This window comes from Solea senegalensis, linkage group LG20 (assembly GCF_019176455.1).
Source record: "Solea senegalensis isolate Sse05_10M linkage group LG20, IFAPA_SoseM_1, whole genome shotgun sequence".
Taxonomy (NCBI): Eukaryota; Metazoa; Chordata; class Actinopteri; order Pleuronectiformes; family Soleidae; genus Solea; species Solea senegalensis.
Genome location: NC_058039.1, coordinates 1,063,172 through 1,087,514, shown reverse-complemented (window position 1 = coordinate 1,087,514; position 24,343 = coordinate 1,063,172). Strand labels below are relative to the sequence as shown.

The window sequence follows — 24,343 nt, the reverse complement described above, 5'->3', positions numbered from 1 at the left end:
CGGCCAAAACATCTCAATATTCTATTACTATACATTTTCAAATGTATACTTTGGTAAAGCCATCTACAGCTGCTGAGAATGCACATGCAATTTAGTATTGCACACTATCCAGTAATACAGTTCTACATAGTGTACAGTATAGTTTAGGGAAAATATGTTTGTTTAGGACAATGCAATAGAGAGTGTGAAAAATAATCTGGTGTTTGTTTGTTTGTTGTTTGTTGTTTAGACTATGTTACTTCTTTTATACCTTATTCATGTGCATAATTCTTTTTGTTCAACTTTGGAGTATGCAGTTATTATTTTATTGTATTGTGAAGCTGTTGCTAAGAAAGCTTTATACTTTACTCATATATTACTTTATATATTACTGATGGTGCTGCTGTTTTGCTATAACTTAATGTATACATTTCCATATGTATATTTAATGTCAATTTTAAAATAAATAGTCAAGGTTTTGTGTGCATGTGTGTTGCACTTAGTTCACTGGCTCTGTAGTAAGTCATAATAATGAGATCTGACATCTCATCATTCATCTCATTATTATTCTGAAATATTAAGTCATAATAATAATAATAATAATAATAATCAAAATTACCTTTTAAAATCTGTAAAATGTTGTTTCTGTTTCAAAGTGACTTGGTGGTGAAATTCCACCTTTAAAGGGCAAATACAAGCTGTTACAAGTGTTTTTGCTGTGATGGGTTGAAAACATGTCAGGACATTGTTCTTCTTAGATTAATGCCCTCCCCCCCAGATATAAAGACAATCAGATACACTCACACACTGATAGAGAAAGAACAAAAACAAAGTTTCAGACATGTAATCTGTCTAATCCATAAATCTGTGAAAACGACTGGGAAGCGGGGGAGGGGGCAGGGAGTTACAAAGAGGGCTAATTTCAAACTAATTTAGGTAAGGTGATTAAGTGAGACTGGCTCGATGAGAGAATAAGCTGTCAGAGAGGCCCCCTGACCTTGTTTCAGTGTGTTTACCACTGTACTGTACACGTGGATTCACACACATGAAACACTATAATATCATGCAAACAAGAAAGATGGAAGCATAAATTATTTTATATAGGGGAGGAAATGCATATCCATATTGGCTAGGGAATAAATATGAGAAGCTTCATTCTGTCACAAAAAAAATAAGAAGCATGTATAGCGTCTGAACAAGGTTTATTTTTATCATTAGAACTCACTTTCCGCAGACACGTCTTTGTGTTTGTTTAAAAATCTTGCAATATAATCTTAAACAACTTTGTTCTCTGCTGTGTCTAAAACTGCATTTAAAGCTAATGGCATAATGAGCATAGTGACAAATGCAATATGATCTTATGAATACATTTCTCAATTGCAGATGCAAAGATAACAAAAAAGACAACACCTGCTGGAGTAAAGTAGCCCACTTAACTGGTGATGAATCATGGCTTTGGCGATTACCTAACAACTGTATGCCAACAAGTGCTTTAATTAGCACTAAAGTCGCTAATCTTTGGGGCCGTTGGGGGATGAAAGTGGACCAGGACACGCCACAGGCAGATGGGCTCTTACAGCAGATATGTCGGGGCCCCAGACAGACTGAGCCACCACTGATCCTCCGCTGAACCGTGCAGCAGCCCAACTAGGCCTGGCCTGCACGACATGCTGTGCAGATGGGGCCTTAATTGGCTGGAGTGAGAGAGAGAGAGAGAGAGAGAGAGAGAGAGAGAGAGAGAGAGAGAGAGAGACCCAGGTAGTTTGCTAATCTGTGAAGACAGAGAGATTAGATATGTCAGATTACAGCAGAGTTAGACGGAGGAGTCCTGTGACTGTTCAGAAGCTACAGACCTCATCCACTGGGGCTGAACTGTGACAAGGAAGAGCGAGTCGGGTGATGAAAGAAGTGCGTGAATGAAGGTGTGTAAAGAAAGGAGAGAGAAAAGGTGCAGATTAACGTGATTGGGAATAGAATATACTGTGTAATGGTTAATGGAGTAGGGAGTATAATCTGAGAGGCAATAATGTGAATCTATCTAACTATCGTATCTACAGACAGAAATACACACATTTTAATATCACACGTTCAAAAAATAGAGCAAATGACATAATGTATGTAAACACACGTGAACACACACACACACATACACACACACACGCTCCTCACCAGATGGCACAGTCACTGAAACAGATAATCTGTTATTGTTCTGAATATTTTCATTATCATTTCAAAATCATACACAAATCACCTCCCAACCTTGATTGTGGACTTACTTAGCAGCGTGCTGGAGCTCATGTCACTGGCTCACTGCCCAAAGCCTTATTGTAATATAACCGAGTGCTGTTTCATAATCATGTTCTGACTTGTTTATTATTGCTGCTTTCAAGTCGGATTTAATCCACAGAAACACACGAGGGTGATATTTTTTAACATTTCCACTGTGAATCATTTTAAAACATGTTTCTGAACTGAATAGCAACACAGTGGTTTGACTGAAAGTAAGTTTATTTTCTTATATATTGAACAAGAAATGCAAAATAATCTTCTGATTGCTTCTACATGAGGACAAAAAAACCCCAAACTGACGGACACTCCACCCTCTTTTTTATTTTAATTAAAAAACAAAGCGTGGCAGAGCCCGACATTAAATGTGTGATAATCAGTGAGGACCATGGTGGTGGTTGCGGCCTGATGCCAAGTATTGATCTGCGGTTGGTGTTTTTGTTCCGCGGTGCGCATGATGCCTCCAGGACAATAAAAGACCAGTGAGATTAAGACAATTAGGGGGTTGATTGTTATCCAAAAGACAAAGAAGAGGAAGATTAAATGAAGAGATTTGGGTCAACGTGGTGATGTCCAGAATAGGGAGGGTGTAAAGAGGGCAGGGAAAAGGAGGAGGATGAAGCAAGGATTGGGGTCAGAGAAACTGATCACTGTAGTAGAGAGGAGGTTACCTAAGGAAGAGAGTGATGGACTGATTCCCGGCAGACAACAAGGAATTAACCTGAGAAGCAAGGTGTGTGCGTTACCTGATTTCCACATGAGACACGCCTGTCAGGGGATTTTCTTTGTCTGTCTAGACGAATGAATCAGCGCTGGCTGCTGTGGTGCTTTTCTTTTCTGCCTTCTCTCTCACTCTCGTCCCGCTGCCCCTGCGACCGCTAATTAGCAGACATTTTTATTGATCTGCTGGATTTGGATTCTGAAATCCCTCTCCTCTGTCTGCCAGACAGATCTTGGCTAAACTGACTCTCATTAGCTGGTGGTCTGTGAGATTGAGATTGAGAATGGGGGGGGGTGGGGGTTTGGTATGTGGGACCACCTGTTGACCACAAGCCAGAAGCGTGCAGACTTTCTTATTCCTATTGTCCACACTGCACTCTTTTTTTAAAGATATAATATGTGATATTTCACATTAAAAACAATTTTCTTTTATTTATCTACTTAAGCCTGCCCCGCGCAAACTAGTGGATCATTGGCCAGGTTTCGGTCCCAATCCGGCACTTCTGACAATCGTGGGTGTCTTTGATTTTAAGCTGATTTGAAGAGATTATCTGGCCAAATTATCACGTAGTTTGAGGGGTAAAAAGACATGAATTTATTTCCCCTGATTTCAAACTGCAAGTATTAAAACACGTTTGATATTTACAACTGAACAGCGTTTGAGGCGCGAGCAGAACCTCGCGAACCAACCACAGAGAATTGACCCGGGGAAAAATTGTTCGATTAAAAATTGTCCTTTGTCTTCACTGGATCGTCTAGTCCAAAGGTGTCAAACTCATTAAAATTCAGGGGCCACATACAGAGCAATTTGAGCTCAAGTGGGCTGGACCAGTAAAACAATAGCATAATAACCTATTAACACCAAGAAACTCCAAAGTGAAATTATGAACAACCTGAAATTTCTTGAGGAAAATAAGTGCAATTTCAACAACATTATGCCTAAGTTTACCATTTACACGTGTGCGTCACAACTTCTTACAGATCAGTGGATCTACAAAGGCACCAAACATTTAGTCACAGGTATCTGGAACAGAAAGACATAGTATTTCACATTATTATTAGAAATGTTCACACATTCATACTGCGGGGTGGATTGAACCATCCGGTGGGCCAGATCTGGCTCGCGGGACATATGTTTGACACCCCTGGACTCTAGTCTGTGCTTTCTAAGGATTAAAACATTGAAAATCAGTTATTGTGTCGGTTAATGTGTCTGTGCTCTCCCATCTTTTTAAAATCTTTAAAATGTCAGATTTGAAAATCCTCCAGTGTGAGGCAGGCTTTACATTAGTCAAAAACATTTCCAATCCTCTGTAAACCCACAGAAATCTGAATTTATTTTATTTCATTACATCATTATTATCATTACATGTCATTTAGCATGTCTTTAAAAATCGACTTTTTCTCTTTGGATTTCAATCAAGCTAGAGTCTACTGATCTATTGTTTTTGCTGTTTTATTGATGTGATTATGTACGGCAGCACTATGCTGAACTTAAGTTGTGTTAAACATAAATACATGTTGTACTTGACTTGACAAGTGCAAATATCGTGCACAGATATCGTGCAGATATGCAGAGCCGCGTGATCCATGCGTTCCTCTTCTGCTTCTGCAAACCAGCGCTTTCTAGGTGTGAACATTCACATGTCTCAACTGATAGAATCACAGCATCATCCTACAGACGTACAACTCTCTCACAGCGTTTGATGCTGATAACCGCAAACATGTCACCTAATTTTGCCACTCAAAGGCTTTGAATGTACTTTTTTTTTCTTAAGAAGAAGAAGAACTGCGGGCAACAGTGAGATCAGCGTTAATTCTTGGAGGAAAAAGAAATGGTCTTAAATGTTCATGATGCAGATATGCAGAATCAGGCCCTGCAAGTAATAAGCATTTTTACTGCGATACAAAAGACAACAAACGTGAAACGTCAAAAGTGAAAGCCCCATACACTGGCTTTCACTCGCTCGAACCACACCATGGTGTTTAGAGTGATGGTGTTGGCAGATAAGGATGTTGTTTGTTGAGGCTCATCCGTCTTCCTCCTTCATGGCCTCCATCTCTGAGAAGGTGTGAAAATGACAGAGGGTTATTTTAATCTGTCCCTGTCCTTCTGTGAGAAACTTTGACTTCTACTGTGCTGGTGACAAAAGTGTGAGCGCTCACTTCGAGTTCATCTTCATCTCAAGATAAACTGACACACAAACAGCAGAAAGAGAAGTCAGATTTCTAACCCCTCAAAGTCAAAGTCAACGTTATTGTCGATTCCGTCGCAAATGACATTTCTCTCAGGACCCGACTGTGTAGTGGGGAAGAACTTGGTAATAGAAATTGGTCATAAAATGTATATTTTTCTCCTCTAGGTGTTTCCAAAGTACTGAATTGTTGGTTGCACTTCGAGAACCCAGCGGCAGAGCTGCAACATGCAGCACTAATCTTAAAACAGATGGAGAAAAAGAGGATTTAAATTGTTGTTTTTTTAACCTCCAGTCATTAAAGAAAAAAAAAACACATGCCAACACTTATAGAGTTTGGATTGATAAAAAAAACATAAGGATTATCACTTTGTCTTTGTGTTTCAAATCACACCTGGATTATATATGTTTGCCCCCCCGACCTCTTAATCCCGTGTAGGACCACCCCCCCCATATGCAAACATGATTGCTTCCTTAAGCTTTGAAATGGTTCTTAGCTGTTGTTTAGGTTTGGTGACACATTATTCTTTAAAGCAAAGATGGATAAATGACATTAAAATGTCCCCCACACAAAACAAAAGGAACTTCCAATTTAACATATACTGCAAATGTGATGTCATTAGTTTTTGGATGAAGCTTCTTTATTCACTAACCACGTTTCCTCCTATGGTCCCATCTCGCCTCGACTCGCCTCAGCACGGCACTGTTTAGGTTGGTTTTCCACTTCCAAAATAGTACCTATTCAATGTGGGCGGAGTCATCACAGTGCAGCTGCATGAAACTGCTGTGACTTTGTTTTACACACACACACACACACACAAATGAGTTACGATTGACTTTGTTGTTTTCAGTGTAACTGACTCATTAGAATCAGTTCATTTAAAACGATTTGTTCAGTACTTCCTCCATGACCGGAGCACAGACTCCGTCTGACACAGTCACGGGGCTGAAGTACAGCGGCAGCGTTTGTGATAAATGTTAAGATTTAAGACATTTTAACACATTAACCAGACACTGTTTCAAGCAACATTTGCATATTCCAGTTGCAGCTGATGATTATTTTCTCAATTATTAGATTAGTTGATTTGTTTGTAAAATGCAGAAAATGTAGTGAAATGTCTATTGGTGTTTCCCAAACCCCAACAATGTTCACTCACAATCAAATGAAGAAGCTGAAATTATAAAACTGGATTTTATCATAAATATGCAGAAAATAAATAATATAACTACAGTGAATTAGTATTTGTTGAAGCCCTAACAATCAAAAATACAGTTAATTCATTCTTAATTCTTCAGCCTTACTTCTTCTGACCCTCAAAGATCTTCAGGCCCATTGAGAAAATAACCCTCACCAAACAATGATGATTATAGGAAAACAGTTGTTAGTAATGAAATGTAATCTTACATATTTAAGGTACAGATATCAGGGATAATCCTTAGAGATGTGATTGAAAATCAAGCTGGCCCAGCTGAGTAAACAACAAACGGCACAAAATATGACGTCTCACTGTAGCGACTTCCTATAGGTCATCTACTTACTGGCAAAGTGGGGGTGGCTGTTGCCAGGGGTAACAATGACAACCACATAAGTAACAGTGCATTATCGGGCAAATAATCCTCTTTCATCTGCTGCTCAGCTGTTTGCTGTTTACCACAGCATGGCTGGAAAAACACCGAACCATCACAGTCATCTCAAAACTATGACAGAATAATAAATTCAAGATTGTGACCAGTCCTGAAGTTTGAAAGGGGCGTGGTGTATTCAGTCTCTGACTGTGGCCAAGCACCTTTGAACATAGTGAGCTGTCACATGTTTTCCATGACTGGATTGTTTCCATTATTCAGTGAAAGGAAAAACACTGATTCTATGCGATAACACAAACACACTGGCATCTTATTATTCCCGTACAACCCGCGTAACTGATCGCTCTCTGAAGATTCTTGTTTTCTCATGGTGGATGATAATTTTAGACATTTGTCATCATTTCCAGGACGCAGTGTGGCATAAGATCCCATTAACCAGCCTGGAAATACATGTGATTGTCATGCTATCACAAGATGTGATGACGATAATGACGATGATGATGATGATGATACTTTGCTTTTGATGACACTACTGTTTTGACTCTGTGGGCTAATTTCAACAAATCTAACAATGACAGTATGGACATTCAGACCACAGTCCCGAGGATGAATCCCTCACTGACTTTGATGATCCCTCATCTTTTGTTCTACAGTATTTTTCCAGAATGAGTTCATTTGTGGTTTTGGGTGAAAAGCCACAATTTATTGAATCTGTTAAATGAGGTAAAAGCATGTTCTTCTCTGGATTAACTACATCTCATCTTCACCCTGTTCAGTATGTTATGAGCAAATCTGTACAAAACAAATTAATTCACTCAGATGTGCTTTGTTTTTAAAGTGCTACCAGCAGTACCGTTAGCTTTGACCTCCGTCTAGCGTAGTAGCGTTGCAACAGAAACGAGAAAGACCAAATGCACTCTGGGTGCGGACAGTGAGAGGGAGGAGTACAAGCTAACGTCTGAAAATAATGCGTAATATGTGTGTGTGTGTCACTTGATTTGACCTGTTGTGCCACTTTCTAGCTAGCTCCAGGCGAGTAAATCATCCAGCCACCACAAACATGCCAGTGACACAACTTGAAAAATTGGTTTGGGGATATTTAATTGTAACCCAACCCAAGTTTGCTATAATCAGTATACTTTCCATTTATTTATATATCTATATATTTGCTCCAAAAAAGAACAACTCACTGTTAGCAGTACAGTTGAAATACAAAAAAACACAAATATCAAACATAATGGCGGCACAAGCTCTCCAGCTTATGAATACTGAGTCAGGTAGGTCAGTCAGTGTGTCGTTTATCACATTATTACCAGGCCAAACTTCATTTATTGATTGATCCAACTGACATAGATACCTTTAAATATTATACCTGCCAAAGATTAGTTAGCGTTGCCATTGTGTGTATCTTAGTATCAGCACAATTATGAACAGCCTCAAAGAGCAGGTAGCATGACTATGCTTTTAGCTCGCTGTATTTGACATTAGTGATTAGTCAGGTGTTTTTTCTTTTCATCAGGTGACCAAAAGTAAAACTAAACAACACTACCAGCCAGTAGCAAAGTCCCCTGCATGACGTCAGAAGCACACACATAGTCAGCTTCTCCTGTTTCTTCCAGTTGTACTTTAAGTGTATATGACAGGTCAGTCAACAGCAAAAGTCCCTTATTGCACCGGCTTTAAATGTCTCAGGATTCTGATCCAGGTGACAAATGGGAAACTCTCATAGATCATTTCTTCCATTGCTGGAGGCACCGGGCTAACCTTTCACCCAACCACACCTTCCACAAACGAAACTCAGGTGACAGTGATTTATGTTCTCACTTCCTACATAACTATGTTCTAGTTATGCACATATTACTTAGGTGGTGTTTAACATGAAAATCAGAAATACTTCCACAGTAAGTGAAAGGTTGTTTTTTTTTCCAAGGGGGACTTTAGCACTTCCACGACACATAGTCATTTTGTGCTGGTGTGAGTGTGTGTCACAGAACAACAACATGTGAGCTGCTACCACATCTGACTGCTTCATGAACATGTGATGGGAAGTTGTTGGAGTTGGTGGTTGTTGATGGGTAAACAATGGGATTATATACGATTGTCTTCTAATTGCCCTATTTGTTTTCTTGTAAGGGTACCATTGCTGTACTAATCCTAATTTGGCGTGAGCACTATACTCACTCACTCACTCATCTTCTAATGCTTTACCCTCCACATGAGGATAAAGCCAGTCCATCACACGGCCACATACAATAGAGACAAACAACCATCCACTCTCACACCTATGGTCAAATCAGAGTGTCCAATTAACTTAATCCCCAAATATGCATGTTTTTGGACTGTGGGATCAAACCAGAGAACCTGGAGAAAAACTTGCAAACTCCATGCAGAAAGATAAGCACCATCTGTTTTTAAATAAAGTATATTACAATGTGTACAATCACACAAACAGAGACCTGTTTTTAAAAAATAGCATTTTAGCATTTAACTATATGGATCATTTTTATAATGGTAGAGCCGGTGGCACCGTTCACTGCACCCGAACCATGCAGAACTCGAGGTGTTCATAGACACGACTATTACAAAATACTCAGGTATAATCATGTTTCAGGTCAGGTCTTTGCCTGATTTGTTTCCATCTCAGACAGCTTCAGTATAGCTGACCTCAGGTCTTTACTCCACTCATCCTTTTCATCTTATCCGATGACTTCCCTCCCTCCTTCTCGGTGTTAAGGCCCTGGGGTGGGTTTTACATCTAGTATGTCTGGACCATGCCGGATGGGATGTGTGTTGGCTAGTGATACAAGTCACGTCGCCTGCTTTCCTGGAGCGCTGGGTCTTTAGCCTCTGAGCCCTGAGCCTGAGTCCAGACTGTCTGCAAATTAGAGAAATTAGCCCAGCCAGGCGCAGGTCAGTGAAATAACCCAAATCCCAACTTCCCCTCCCTGTACACACACCCTCTACTACCCCCTTTTAACCCCACTGGAAGATCCACTCCTGGAAAAGCATCCGTGCCATATGGCAACCAAGTTACCACTTTAGAAACAAATAATAACAGCAAAAAAAACCAAAATCTTTCCCAATCAAATAACTTGATCAAATGCTATTTAAATATACTCTCATATGTACTTATTTTCTGTGGCTTCTGTTGAATAAATACAATAGACATAATTTCCAATAATTAAACTGATTGCATCTGAAATGGAATCATTTGGAATTTGGAATAATTAAGGAACTGAGTTAGATGCCTTTGTAATTTTGACATTTTCAACATTTGGTCTGCTGGTTATGCAACATTTAGTCGTAGATTACAGGAATAAAAAAACAATTATATCTGACAGTTATGTGTCACAACTGATCAAATGACAAATGTGTGGTTGGGAAATGTGAGACATTACATGTAAAAACCGCGTTTTGCCTCGAAAATCAACGTTAATTTCCACATTTCATAAAGTCGCATAGAGGTGCATTTGTTCTTAAGCTATTTAACACATGAAAATGTCGAATTTTACACTCGCATGTATCATATCTTCACATTTAGGAACGTCACCTTCACTTTTTTACCCTCCCATGCTATTTTTATCTCTACTCTTCTGCCTATATTTATGCAGACCACCAGGTGAGGTGACCCAGCACGTTACATTGCTGCACTCTCTCTCTGTGTGTGTGTGTGTCTGAAAGTAAAGGGGACAGGCACCAGACAGGTGTCTAAATCTCTTTCCCGTGTGCTGGGATGACCTGCCCTACATCTGTACAATGTGTACCTGTGAATTAGCACGAGTCGGAATAAAATGTGAGGATCGGATATGAATGGGAAACATTTTCCAGATTTTATTATAATAAAAAAAGGTTTAAAAAAATTGCCCTGGATTTATTTACTGGTCTGTTTCTTGAGGGTCTTTAGTGAAAGACATACCACAGTGAGATGTAGGTCAAGGAGATACAGTGGCAGCAGATTGCTCATTAAGTGCCAAACCAAGCAAAAGTCTCCGAGTGTGTTTTTCAGTGGCAACAGGCCAGCCATCTGCTCTCCCTTTATTCATTCATTAACATGTCTTCTTTGTGTGCGCACGGGACGAGTGTATGTATTTGTGTAAGCGCTCATCACAACAGCAGCAGCACTTGCCCGGCCAAGTGTATACGTCACTTGTGTTGTTGTCCGAAGCCAACAGTTGTGTGTCAGATGGCTCGGTCACGTGACCACGGCGGCTCGCGATTGGCCGCGGTGCTGAGCTAAAAAAGCTTGGCGCAGTCCAAGCTCATGAGTTTCTGGTGACAACAGAGTTGCTGCAGAGAGCGCGGATATCCCAAAGGGTCTAACTGATGGGAATCAAACTCTGAAGACAAAAGAGAGAGGATCGAGGAGAAAACAATTAAGGGATGACATAGCCAAAGAAATGAGGATCCTCCAGCCAAAGACACATGTAAAAGTAAGTACTTTATTTCATTTTTACCAGCATAGAAAAGTCATGGACAGATAACTGATGGAGAAGGGGCAGGAAAGGGCTGGCTGACCTATTGACCCTTTATGAAATAGCTGGCTAAACTGAATGGCCAAGAACAGTGTCAATGAACTTTGGTTCTTCATGAATGGAAGTGGCTGCTTGAATCATTAATGACCGGCAACAGGTGTAAAGAATGGAAGTGAATCTTGGAAGTAGTCTGAGGATTGTTTTAGGCCAAAATTAATTAATTAATTAAATAGTATAAATATTGTATTACAGTCATAGTGTGTAAAGACACAGACACAAAAAAGATGCTCTCATATTTCACTGTCTCAGTTCTTCAATAGGACGAATGCAATGCAACAGTTTTTTGGGGAAGGACTACAACACTTTTTTCTCTCCTCCTTTACCCAGATCTTGAGCGTCAACCACCACAACTAAGACAAGGGACTTATCCAAACCTTAACCAAAGTACGTTTATGCCAAAGCAACTCAAACCAAACCAAACACGTTGGAAGACATCGCCTGAAAATATACGGCATATCGTCAACATGAAGCTGGATAAAGCACCAGGAGACATGAGCGGGTGGAGGGAGGTGGACTTCGCCCTCAACTGCACCTACATTGTGCCAGACCAGGTGTCGGACCCCAGTTTCAGTTTGCCCAAAGCCATGACCTCCATTCCACGCAACCTCACATTCGACTACGGCACAGACAATGAGGTCAGTTATTGATTTACTTGAAATTGCACATCAACAGAGTTATTGGATGAGTACGTTTTTCTGTCATGAAGACAGCGGCACGATTGTGAGATTAATACATTATACTAGAAGAATAACAATTATGTCTTACGTAACATTCTGTTGGGGGACCATCTGCATCGGTTTACGAGGAACAAAAGATCTGCTGACTAATGTGTTCTTCACAAATACAGTACGGTGTGTGTGTGTGTGTGTGTGTGTGTACATGAGGCCACTGGCAGCTTGAGGTCAGGGGGCCATTTTGTTTGTTCCATACATGAATAACCATGATTTTATTCCACATATTTATTCCACGTGCCCAAAAACTCTTAGTCACGATGTAAACACATACCCACGCACTTGCCGTCTTCCAGGTGATCTAATCTCATCAAGACTTCCCTCAGGTCTATTTACTCTTTCTCTTTAACTCCTACACCCTTTTCCACTCAGGTGAATCAGAGCGTTACGTCATGATCCCGTATCAGTCAGTCAGCTGTCAGCAATTGCGCCGCAATAAAAACATCAGACATGTGTCTGGACATGTTAGCCACTGCAATCATGTGTCAAAGGAAGACTTTCAAAGGGAAATTAAAAGCACCATAGCTAGAGTAAATATTTAGAGAAAATCCTACTTTCTATCTTGTCCCCTTCGTCTTTAATGCGCCGACCCAGGCGACACTTTCTGCCGCTCTTCCTCTCTAACTCTTACACTCTTATCTCCCTGCCCCCAAATACTGCTGCAAGATAAGAAAAGCCTGCTAATTATGGTCATCAATTCACATCGAGGGCTCAATTCCAATCCTGAGCCCTTGTGTCTGTACTATATGTGATCATAAAGATAAAAAAAAAAAAGGAAACAAGAAAACAAAAAGCACATGCTCATACAGCTGCCGGTAAACACTCCTTTGACAACTCAGTGGTTTCCTGAAGATGGCATCACATGAATCCTTGACTCGCTGTCGCCAGAGCTGGGAAATTCATTTCCCTTAAAGCGTGTGAAACACAGCTGCTCCTGACTTGTGGGCATGTTGTCGCCCTAACATCATACATTATCATTGTATGGCTCAGAAGGAAGGGAATTTTCACACAAGGTGAGTTTATAGATGAGTAAAAAGTCCAGATGCGGTCACACACGTGTCTATACATGGGTACAATTTGCCACAATAAAACAGGTGACTGGTTTTTATGTTTTAAAAACCAGTCACCTGTTTTATAGTTCTGGCTGATTTTTGTTTTATCAAGAAGATACAGTAACTTAACATCCTTACATTATAAGTGTAACAACATTTATGGGAAAACTACACATCTGAAAACTGTCCTTTTGATTCCAAAATTGTTGTAGTTTTTGTATTTGTTGACCTTATTTGTTCTTTTGAGTAAATCTAGAACTTGTTGATGGTTCAACATGTTGGAGATTTCAATCTTAAGGGACTTCCTGGTTAAATAAAGGTAAACAAAAGAAAGAAATAAGAAAGACACACTTGGTCTATTTGTAGGATGCGAGGCACGTGGCAGATGGGGCGTTAGCAACGGGTTTCGGTGGAAGGCATGGACGGGGAGGGAGGGTGAAGCTGGTGAGAAGTGTGTGTTGGGGGGAGTTATGTGTGTGTGTGGGGGATTTAGGTTAAAACCAGATGATTAACTTTCCTCAAGGACAGGCAGCCAGCCAGGCATCAGGCTTCACTGTGGTGGGCACACAAGCTTTTTCAACGGGGATATAAGAAAAGATGAGGAACTGGGGAGTGGGAGGGATGGAGCGTGATGGCGTGGGTGCACTTAACAACACAAACCCTTCTTTCTTACTTTCCTCAACACCCTCCCCCTCCCTCTGTTTTCCCCCTTCCTTCCAACCAACCTGGCTGGAGTGAGCGGTTAAGTAGCAGCAGCAGCAGTGGCCACAGCGATTCGTTAGTCACGCAACGCCAGCCACGCACAATGTCCCTGTCACACTGGCTCATCGCGCCCAGGAATCACCTCGGTGGCTGCTCGACACACACCAAACACACGCCCTTTGCCGCTCACTGACCTGTTGTTCTTCTAATGAACTGATTAGCATTTACATATGAGCCAAGCCCAAAAGCCCACATTGGGTTCTTCAGCTTCTTTGTTTTTGTATTTTACGCACTGGTCTACACACACAGGTCAGTTTGAAATTGAATTCTTCAATTGCAGGAGGAGAGAGTGTGTGTTTATGTTTTGGGGTGGGAGTGTGAGGGGATTGACAGATTGAACAGAAAGCTCCTCAAGAAAGCTCAAGATGCTGCTGCCTGATGGCGTGTGTGAGTGTGTGTGTATTGAGGGAGGCCCAACCCCAAGCCCTCGCAAAGTGTGAATCATAAAAACTGCTCTGTGTAAAAAAGACGACATTAACATAAAAGGTAGGACATCATGATTGATTCATTATTTTTTACGTATGCAGGTTTCTTATGAATTTCACTAAAAGAGTAGACATTACTATTAACTGCACGACACAGTCACAAAAAAAAATTCCCTTTAGCCAATTAAAAAGAATGTTTGGGCAAGCCTTTACACAAAGTGCTGCAGGGATATTGTGACTCATTGCGAGATCTATATAGAAGATTTTGAACACATTCAGAATAATACTTCACATTGACTTTTAAAACACTACATGAACGAAAGAGTGCAACATTTATGAAGACCCAATCCACTTCAATCCAACTTCATTTGTCAAGATTCAAGATTCTTGATTGTCATTCCAACACACATTAGAACATGAGGTTCAAACGAAATTCCAGTCTCTCCAGAACCCGGTCAGCCCAAACGATAAAAAAGAACAGTTTAAACTTAAAATAAAATTTAAAATTTAAAATAATAGATAAAAAAGATAGCGAGAAAAAAGAAGAGGGCCCAAAACTGAGCCCTGTGGGACCCCAAGTTTGATCTGTCAAGTAAGACCTGAGCCACTTCAGTGCTTCAGCCCTGATGCCCACCCACTGCTCTAAATGAGAGCTCAAGATCTCATGGTCCACTGTGTACTGTGCAGAGTTTTAAACCCAGATTGGAAAACCTTGCGGATATTGTGCTCTTCCAGAAAGGGCCGTAATTGGCTGCTTGAAGAGTTTGGAGTAGTGGCTAACACTTGCCTTACAGCATAAAGACTTTGCATGTTCTGTGCACTTGGGTTTTCTCTGGGTTCTTCAGTTTCCTTCTACAGTAGGTGTGAACAGCTGGGATTGGCTCCTCGTGACCCTTACGTGGTGATATACAGTAAATAAAAGAATATTAGGCAGTTTGGAGCCTGTAATTAACAAGAACTGTGAGATCCAGACCTGGTTTCTGAATGAGAGGTTGCACTACTGCATGTTTACAAGATCACAAAACAAACAACAAGGGACACCAGGTCCCACTGTGTGTGAGTGTGTAGGTGTGGTGTTTAATGAGGACAGCAGGTCAGAGATCAGTGGAGTAGGTCAGAGAAAGTGTAACGCTCTTCATTCGCTTAACTCATTAGCGTGGAAAGAAAGTGGGTCACCTTGTGTGCGAGAACGGTCTGGGTCAACATGACGAAGATGTAAACAACGGACAAACTTAACAGCATCTGTGTCTTACAGTGATCTAAGGATCAAATGCATCACATCCATATAAATAAGTAGAAAGATGGGGGAAATAACCCTATTGATGTGTTTGTCCTGTTTTCCAGGTGAATGGCGTGTTCAGCAAAGAGTACATCCCTCAGGGAACACGCTTTGGCCCCCTGCAAGGAGATATCTACACCAAAGACAATGTGCCCACACAGGCCAACAGAAAATACTTCTGGAGGGTAAGGAAAATAAACATACCCCTGCATAAATCTGATCGCTATTTCATTCTATATACTAATTTACACCAGTGTTGTGTCACATCTAGGTAAATAGGAAAATGGCCTGAGCAGCAACTATTATGAGCGGTTTTCACCTTCCTCTATTATTCGTTTTTTTTTTTTAAAAAGCGACACTGGTTGCTCAGATACAGAAGTTTCACATCAAGTCTGCGTAAATACGTCAGCAAGCAAGCAAAAACTGCGCACAGTGGTTTTGGTGAACATTTTAGAGGAAGTTGCAAACGCTGGAAGCATGTAACAATGGATTCACTCTCACACACTCGTCAGAGCATTACTGGCACTCCTATAAGAAATGTGTCACATACACAAAGGAAAGGGCTATTGTTTAACGCACACACACACATTCTTGTACAGCACTCATAGAGAGGACACTTAAAGACATAATGCATTCCCTTGCACAAGCCTTAACTAATCCCAACCCTTAACCTAAAATTAACCCTAAAACAAAGTCTGAACTCATAAACAGCCCTTTTAAGCTGTGACAAAAAAAGCCCTTTAATGTTGTTGACCTCACATCGATATAAATACAAACACACACACACAGGTTTCTTAGGACCCTGCATGACAACCTTCAACATAACCAGTTAATGCCTAATCCTCACAACTCAAATCCTAGCCCTAAAGTTAATCTCAAATGAGGTTCTGAAACATTAGGACCAGGTTTTGGACTACTGGTCCTGACAGGGTCAGTGTTTATGACAGAAAAGGTCCTAAAGAGGTAACATATACAAGAACACACACACACACGTGCATGGTCTCACACACAGTCCTCATTTTCCTGTCCCCCTTTTAGTTTCCAAGTGTCCTGTTTCTTTTCTCTCTCTGATCCAGACTTTGCTTGTGTCACCCAGGAGTTTTTTTTCTGCTGAGTCAATGCCTTAAGGACGTAGTTTTTTTTTTTTTTTGCTGCCATCACGTATTTTCCTTCCGGCTTTACTTTCCTGTAAACCTGTGCGAGGGGGTGTTCCTGCCGCAATAGCGAAAGTCTTGTCAATCCCTGGGAGTAATTGCCTTATCGAACCCGTGACACAGGTGCACGCAGGGCGGACGCACATGCAGTTGGTTACCTGCCAGAACCTGTCTGTCAGGCTTCCAGCACCTACTGTACATTTCCCTTTCATGCTGTTTGTTTTCAAAGTATTCTGATTCGGAGTTTCAGAAGTCGTTACATATACTGAGTTTGTCCTGAGAGGGCGAATGAAAGTCATCGTTCTTGAGGGAATCACACCAGGCAGAAACAATAACACTATACGGGGCTGAGTACACAGACACAGAAAGAGAAAATAAAAAGAAAAGAGGGAGAGGCAGTGACTGTGGTTTAGTGGGCGGGTCACACCTCCACGCCTCCACGCCTCCAGTCTCAAATAGTGAGGCTAATGCATAAACACACACACACAAGTTGAACTCTCATGACACACAGAGCAGAGCTGTAAGGCACAGAGCAAGTCAGAAAGATACGGGATATTTAAGAGTACATGGCAGAGGTGATGATTTTCTATTGTTATTATCTTATTTAAAGTATTATTATGTATTTTTTTTCTATATTTTGAGTGGATCTTATTTAGTATTTTAATGTCAGTTGTATTTAAATGTTGCCAATCACTGCACTGGCAGCATAGGCCGAATACGATCCACTCAAAATATATTTTAATGTTGCCATCACAGTGAAGGGCCAAATACTATCGGTTGCTTTACAATACAGTATCAGTATAGAATGGTTCAATGTGTTTTAAAATCCAATTTTTCCATCCTTTGCAGATTTACAGCAGGGGCCAGCTTCAGAACTTCCTTGATGGCTATGACGTCCACAGGAGCAACTGGATGCGTTACGTCAACCCGGCCCGCTCTCTGGCCGAGCAGAACCTGGTGGCATGCCAGAACGGCCGGGACATCTATTTCTACACCATCCGACCGGTGGAGCCCAAGCAGGAGCTGCTGGTGTGGTACAGCCAGGAGTTCGCCCAGAGGCTCTGCAGCCAACAGGACGACATCAAACAGAGTGAGTGGATGATGGATGATGTATTGGTTTTGGCCACAGGCTTAAAAGTAGACGAGATAAACTTATATCTTGAGGCACAGAAAAGAGCAGAAGTAGAGATTTTCTTTGCTGTATATCCACAACAATCATCATGTTTAGTGAACTCCTTTCCCCTGCAGCAGAGCTAACCATTGCTGGCTGAGAAGGGGTTAAGGCCAGCTGATTATCAGCTGTTTTTGATGTGGAGGCAGCATAATGTCACACACACAAGAACCACTTGTTTTATTTCCTCAATAGATCTACTAAAATGGAAGATTAAGATATCGTGGCTGTGACTAAAATCACAGAACAAAGCCTGCATCAGGATATTACGCGTGTTTCTCTATGACGACACACAGTGGACCTGATCTTATCTTTGAACAACATGACAGATAAGTGGTTTAAAGAGACATGGTTTGACATGGTTTGACTTGGGCCAACAAATCCATTGCATGAGATTTAAAGGGGAACAGGAAACCGATGGGAGTATAGGTTAAAGTCCTTGCCTGAGTCACTTTGTCATCAGCTATTAAAAGAATAAAAAGCCATGTCATCATCCTGAATGATTGTCTGCTTCCACAGAGTCTGGTGATTCAAGCTAACTGGATACACCAGTTACAGTCCTCCAGATGACTAATGCAGATGGGGTATCATTACATTGTTTAGTCAACGTGAAAGGATCATAAAAGCATTCCTGCTTTTATGTCAGTGTCCAAGTACTCAGTGTTTGTCCTCAGGCCTTGATAATCTGATCAAGTTAAGAGTGCGACAAATTATTTCAAATGCATTTACTCTAACTGTGATTTAGCAAAGAAAAACTTTTTTCATCATGAACTGAATTACCAATGTACTGTAAGCCACTATGGTTCTCAAACCTTTTTATACCAAGTACCATTTATTGTTATCTTTTGATTTGTTTCATTTGGTTGCACTTTTAGTAATATTTCTGATTTTCCACCGGAGGAAGCTGGCGTACCAGCATGCAAATTAGTAGCTTGCTCCTACAAATGACCCGAGCTCTCGCAGGTGTTGACACAGTATTTAGTCTGGAATATAACTGATGAGGCCAGCAAAAGGGTTTTTCAAAAAAAAGAAAGATGAGGGGCGGGGAGAAAAAGATGATTCTCATTTTCCTGTGGCCAATACGGTAAAACAGCCATACTCAGAAGTTTCAACTAATGATACTCAGAAAGTTGCCGCACAACTGCTCAACTATAACATGACACATAGACTCCCACACACACTCAATTCTCCCACACGTAAATCACTACTGTGACTGAGAGATAGAAACCTATTCTGTATGATTCATGTGTGAAGACAAAACTGAAACTACTATCATTTACCATAAGAGGGAGTGTATCCCGTGGGTGGATGACTGTCTGTGTGAGTGAGTGTGTGTGTGTGTGTGTCTGTGTGGTATTTTTAATTGTTCTTTTAATTACATTGAGCTATTCTAAAAAATGATGGTAATTATATATTCTCATCAGGGCATCTGGAGTGAAATCTTTGCCGAATCAATATGCGGATCACCAAAAAGAAATGTTCAGTGGCGACCCCTTAAGGGAGAAGCTGAAAGCAGTCAAAATACTCAAGAAAAACTGTTTCTTGTCTCTCGCAGAATACATGAGTGCTGACGAAGAGCAAGAGGCAGAGTACACCAAGCACCTACCTCAGAAGACGTGGCTCCAAGAACGGACAATGGATGCAGTGAAAGAGGAGAGGGAGGAAGAGGGGGAGGAGAAGATCGACGTGGAGATGCTAGAGAGAGACACGCCGCCCGACACACCTGACGAGCTCGTCGTGGACTTCAGCAAGAAGGTTGAGAAGGAGGAACGGGCCGACGTGGATCCACAGGAGCGGAGGATCATTTTCTCCTCGCAGACCGAACACAGAGAACCCAACCTGGGCTTAAATCACGCATACCTACCAGAGCACAACCCTGTGCTGCCATCGCCTCACCGAAATCTCCCACTTCATCTCCACGGCCTCTACGGGCACAGAGAGGGTCTGGTGTCATCCTACCCTCTTTACCACCAGTCCAGACCCGTCCAACCTCCATACCAGCTTCTCCCCCCATATGGATCACACTATCCACGCCTCCACCTCCCGTCATACTCCCCTCCCTTCCCTGGTATGCTGCCTTCAAGAGGAACCCTCCGATACAGCAGATACCTGGGCACAGATGGACTCCCATACCCCCCAATCGGTTCACCGAATGTTCTCCCGGTGTCCCTCCCGTACCCTCCATCTCCACAGGGAAGCCTGAAAGAACTAACGCCTAACGTGTCTCCACCACGTGGTGCACCAGCCACTCCAGAGCTCTCCCCTCTCCCAAAACTCAGCAACCAGCATGAGCTTCCTGAGCAGTCTCCCTCCACCTGCGACAAGGACATGAACCGGAGCCTGACTAAACCCAAAATCAACACGCCGTCACGCCACAGCCCCGGCCAGAAATCTCTCCCCTACCCACTGAAGAAGCAGAATGGAAAGATCAAGTACGAATGTAATATCTGCTTAAAGACTTTCGGACAGCTGTCAAATCTCAAGGTAGTGTTTCAAATCTTCTCTCTGGTAATGCTGACTCTGTGATGTACCATTTTAAACCAATTCTCATCACATTCTTTGGACGATCCTTTAACCTGCAGGTCCATCTCCGAGTGCATAGTGGGGAGAGACCATTCCAGTGTAACTTGTGCAAAAAGAGCTTCACTCAGCTGGCCCACCTCCAGAAGCATCACCTGGTCCACACAGGAGAGAAGCCACACGAATGTCAGGTATGTTGTTTTCCATCTCTCCTCTCTGTTTACTGATCTCAATCAAGAGCGAGACAAACACAAAGGAACACACTTCTGCACACTCAGAACACATAAATGTCTTTCTGACTCACATACCTTTCTCGTAACCCAGAGCCCGACTTTCGTTGAGCCACTACCCTCTTTGACATATGATAGCATTTGGTATGCTTTTGTCTTTTTGGTGACTGTGGGTGTGAGGGGCTTTGTTGGATAAAGCAGGTCTTACAAAGAAAGAAAATGTAATCTGTTGTTACATAAAAGTTGTGGAGAACTGGAAAAACAAGGTCAACCCCGATACAATTAATAACGTCAACATGTTGTCATACTCCTCTGCCAAGTTTTTCCAGAATGATCCTTAAGACAATGACAACCGTTTAGTTTGAGAGTCATGTGAGTGTTCATCACGGAGGCTTTCATTGTTCGTTTCATGTTTTTCAGGTGTGTCACAAACGCTTCAGCAGCACCAGCAACTTGAAAACACACCTGCGCCTCCACTCCGGAGAGAAACCCTACCAGTGCAAGCTGTGCGGCACCAAGTTCACTCAGTACATCCACCTCAAGCTACACCGCCGCCTCCACAGCAGCCATGACTGCCCCTACCGCTGCCAGCTGTGCGCCCAGGCCTTCTTCCACCGCTTCTCCCTACGCATCCACCAGAGCAACTGCTGCCCGGCAAACTTCAACGCGCCCGCCAACGTGCACATGAAAGAGATGGTGGAGCAGTTTGATGCAAGCCAAGAGGCCGACACGCTCGCGGAGACGGCGACCGCGCCGCAGGTGGAGGCGGCCGTCGAGGGCTGGTTGGCCCGTACCTTAGAGGGAGAGGGGAAGGAGGACCAGAGGGAGGCCACCCTGCTGATGAAAGCTCTGACAGCTGCTATTAATGCACCAGCAAAACCCACGACCCACACCATACTACCTGCATCCCACCACAGCCCTTCACTGGCCTATCAGGAGAGGGCCAGTGTTGTTCACCTGCATAGACGGCCAACAGCAAAGACCGAAGGACAGTGAAAAATATACAGACAGAACATACAGCATATCATCAGCAAAGAAAATAGATGTCGCCAAAAAAAAACCTCCCAGTTTTGTTCATTTAGGGGCATAACAGGGAATAAACCCACCAAAAGAAGAGCGATCCAAAGACTGGGCAAGGGTGTTCATGATTGTACTTCCTCCTCAAACTCAGTTGAAATGATTAAAAGAGGAAGGCAGTGTTAAACTGTGAAGTATTTGAAAAACTCTTTTCACTCAGGTAGAGAAGTGTTTGCTTTTTGTGCTTTAACTTATTACCTTTTTTATTTGAAATTTGAGTAATCTCTATTTATTTAGTTTTTACCGTAGTTTGTTTTTGCTCATAGTGTTTTTTTTTCTATGTTGACAAGACCAAGGAGCTTGGATCTCCGAGGAAAACGGACTCAGGAACAATGCCGTGAACCTAAGTCTTTACTTAGTATAATGTGTAATATTTTACTTTGTGTCAAGCCTCTGGATATGTGTGTGTGTGTGTGTGTGTGTGTGTGTGGGTGGACGTATTGTGAAAGACAGAGCACAGTGTTAGCACAAACCACCTTTCTGCTCCTCTACTGTTTTATTTATTTATGATTGGAAAGGGGGGAAAATCAGGTGTCTTGAAAGTGTCGACTAAGCATTTGCCAAAATTACAATGGAAGAATATGAATGTGTAGCACCAGTTTTCAACTGGATTTACCAGACAACGATTCAAGCAAAACACATCATTTCTTGATGATTAAGTCACAGCTCACAGCTCAGTTAGACCTCAGAGCATCACTGTGCTGACCTAAAACCAACTACAACCAAAAAGAAAAACAAAATATTAACTGTGCCGCTTTTCTTTTACACTTTGCCACATTTAAATGTTTCTTACATTCCTCATATACAAAGCTTTACTGCAAATGTTTGCAAAAATCAAACCAAATGCTAATTCAGGTACCTCATGTTGAGCACTGAACAACAAAAACAGGCAAAACCGGAGCATTCTTGTTCATATTTTATGTCATGTAGCGATGGAATTCAAAAACCAAACAAACTAGATCAATCTGCAGAAACTGTTCTTGAATTGTATTTTACTAAGTCAGTGACATCTTTCATTGTGTCGTAGTTTATTTCCTTTTGTATGTAGTGTATTGTTCAACACAGGCTACGAGGTGTTAAGAATTTATATGTGAGAGACTATTTTGATGATACTTTTATATTCACATGATGTAGCATATTAAAGATATTGTTTCTATACACCTGATGTTTCATGCTTGTTTTCGTGTGTGTGTGTGTGTGATCCTGTGGGTCAAAGTGCAGTCAAAGTACATTATAAAGGTGTGTTTAGTGGATTATAAACACACAATATATTGGTTATAGATTAGGCTGCTAGTGTTTAGAGAATTTAACAAATATATTTTATTTGTTTCATTTCCCAAAACTCCCATTACAGACAAATTACACATAAAAGGAAGTGTAAGTTCCATTCTAATTGAACCTTTTTCATCGGACATGAATCGAAACAGTGGACTAGTAGTAGGTATAAATCCTGCTTTTTCAATGTAATACTAGTGTTTTAAAAATAATTTGTTATATAGAATAGTGGAATAGTGGAGAGTCCTTATAGTGGAAGGGAGAATACACACTGGGTAGGTTCTAAAAACTGTGCAGAGTTCTTACTGTAAAAAATAAAATAAAAATTATATCTCTTTAAAAAAAAATCAAAACACATTGGTATGTGTAAACAGAATAAGACACTCAACCAGATCATGAGTTTGGTGGCAATTTTAATTTAACATGTTCAGATGCATATATCTCTATCTACAGAAAGTCTTAAAGTAAAGTAAAAAATCTCAGGTATAGGTAAAACGCAGGTGACAAAGAGTTGCTGGAGATATGGATTTCTTGAAAATGTGGCGACATCAATGGGTAGATTCTTACCATAACTTTTTGGATGTGATCACCTACCCATCACGAACACTTCAGATCAATCAGTCAAAAACTGTAGACAGGAGTGTTAGGTTTATTATTAACAATGTGTTAACAATAATGGTACAGAGCTGTCAAACCAACTTGGCCACAGACTTGCAAGTTACAGTTAGCCAACCATAGCACTGCTATAGCAACCTGATGACACATCTCCAAAACACACACCAAATAAAGGCATGGCCTAATGTCCAGTATCCACCCAAACGGCCATGTATATTCAGGTTTCACAAGGTTGATCTTGTAAGAGGTTTCTCTTCTCTGTATTAGTTAATTCTGAACAGTATATGCACCAGCTAATAGGTCTACAGAAAATAGGTGCTTTCTGTAGTTGGACAACATCTTCTAAGAGCAAATGTTGCTAATAAAATGCGATGGTGTCGCCAAACAACGGTACAGTACAATAGCAAACTTCTATCATTGGTCATTTATACACTGAAATACAATAAAACAACACTGTACACATCTTTTTTCACTTTAAGATTGCAGTTGCTAAACAATTTTGATGGGTCATGGACTTGTAGAATAGAGAATGGAGCAAATTTAAGAGTAAAGTGTAAGTGTTGCTTTTATTGTTGTGAGTAGATTTAATGTCTGTCTTGCATCTTTCCGTGTCAGCTGCTGCTACCGCTAAATGGTGCTACTGCTAATCATTGCTATAGCTAAACGTTATTACTGCTAAACGTTGCTACTGCTAAACGATATCATTGACTGTATAAACTTGTAACTTGATACAGTTGTTGTGTATCTGCTCCTGGT

General features: G+C 41.3%; 1 protein-coding gene across 2 annotated transcripts; it reads left to right on the top strand.

Moving 5' to 3' along the window:
- Positions 1-11,017: 11,017 nt before the first annotated feature.
- prdm1b (PR domain containing 1b, with ZNF domain) lies at positions 11,018-22,857 on the top strand. 2 transcript variants are annotated; one of them, XM_044052978.1, is made up of 7 exons: positions 11,018-11,194; positions 11,624-11,931; positions 15,611-15,730; positions 17,549-17,789; positions 19,426-20,354; positions 20,453-20,581; positions 21,041-22,857. In XM_044052978.1, exons 2-7 carry the CDS (start codon positions 11,689-11,691, stop codon positions 21,614-21,616), a joined length of 2,238 nt encoding a protein of 745 aa, XP_043908913.1. In that variant the 5' UTR covers positions 11,018-11,194; positions 11,624-11,688; the 3' UTR covers positions 21,617-22,857. The 2 variants fall into 2 exon arrangements, with proteins under 2 accessions (XP_043908913.1, XP_043908914.1); XM_044052979.1 differs by lacking the exons at positions 11,018-11,194; positions 11,624-11,931; positions 15,611-15,730 and adding an exon at positions 16,707-17,274.
- The last annotated feature ends 1,486 nt before the right edge of the window (positions 22,858-24,343 follow it).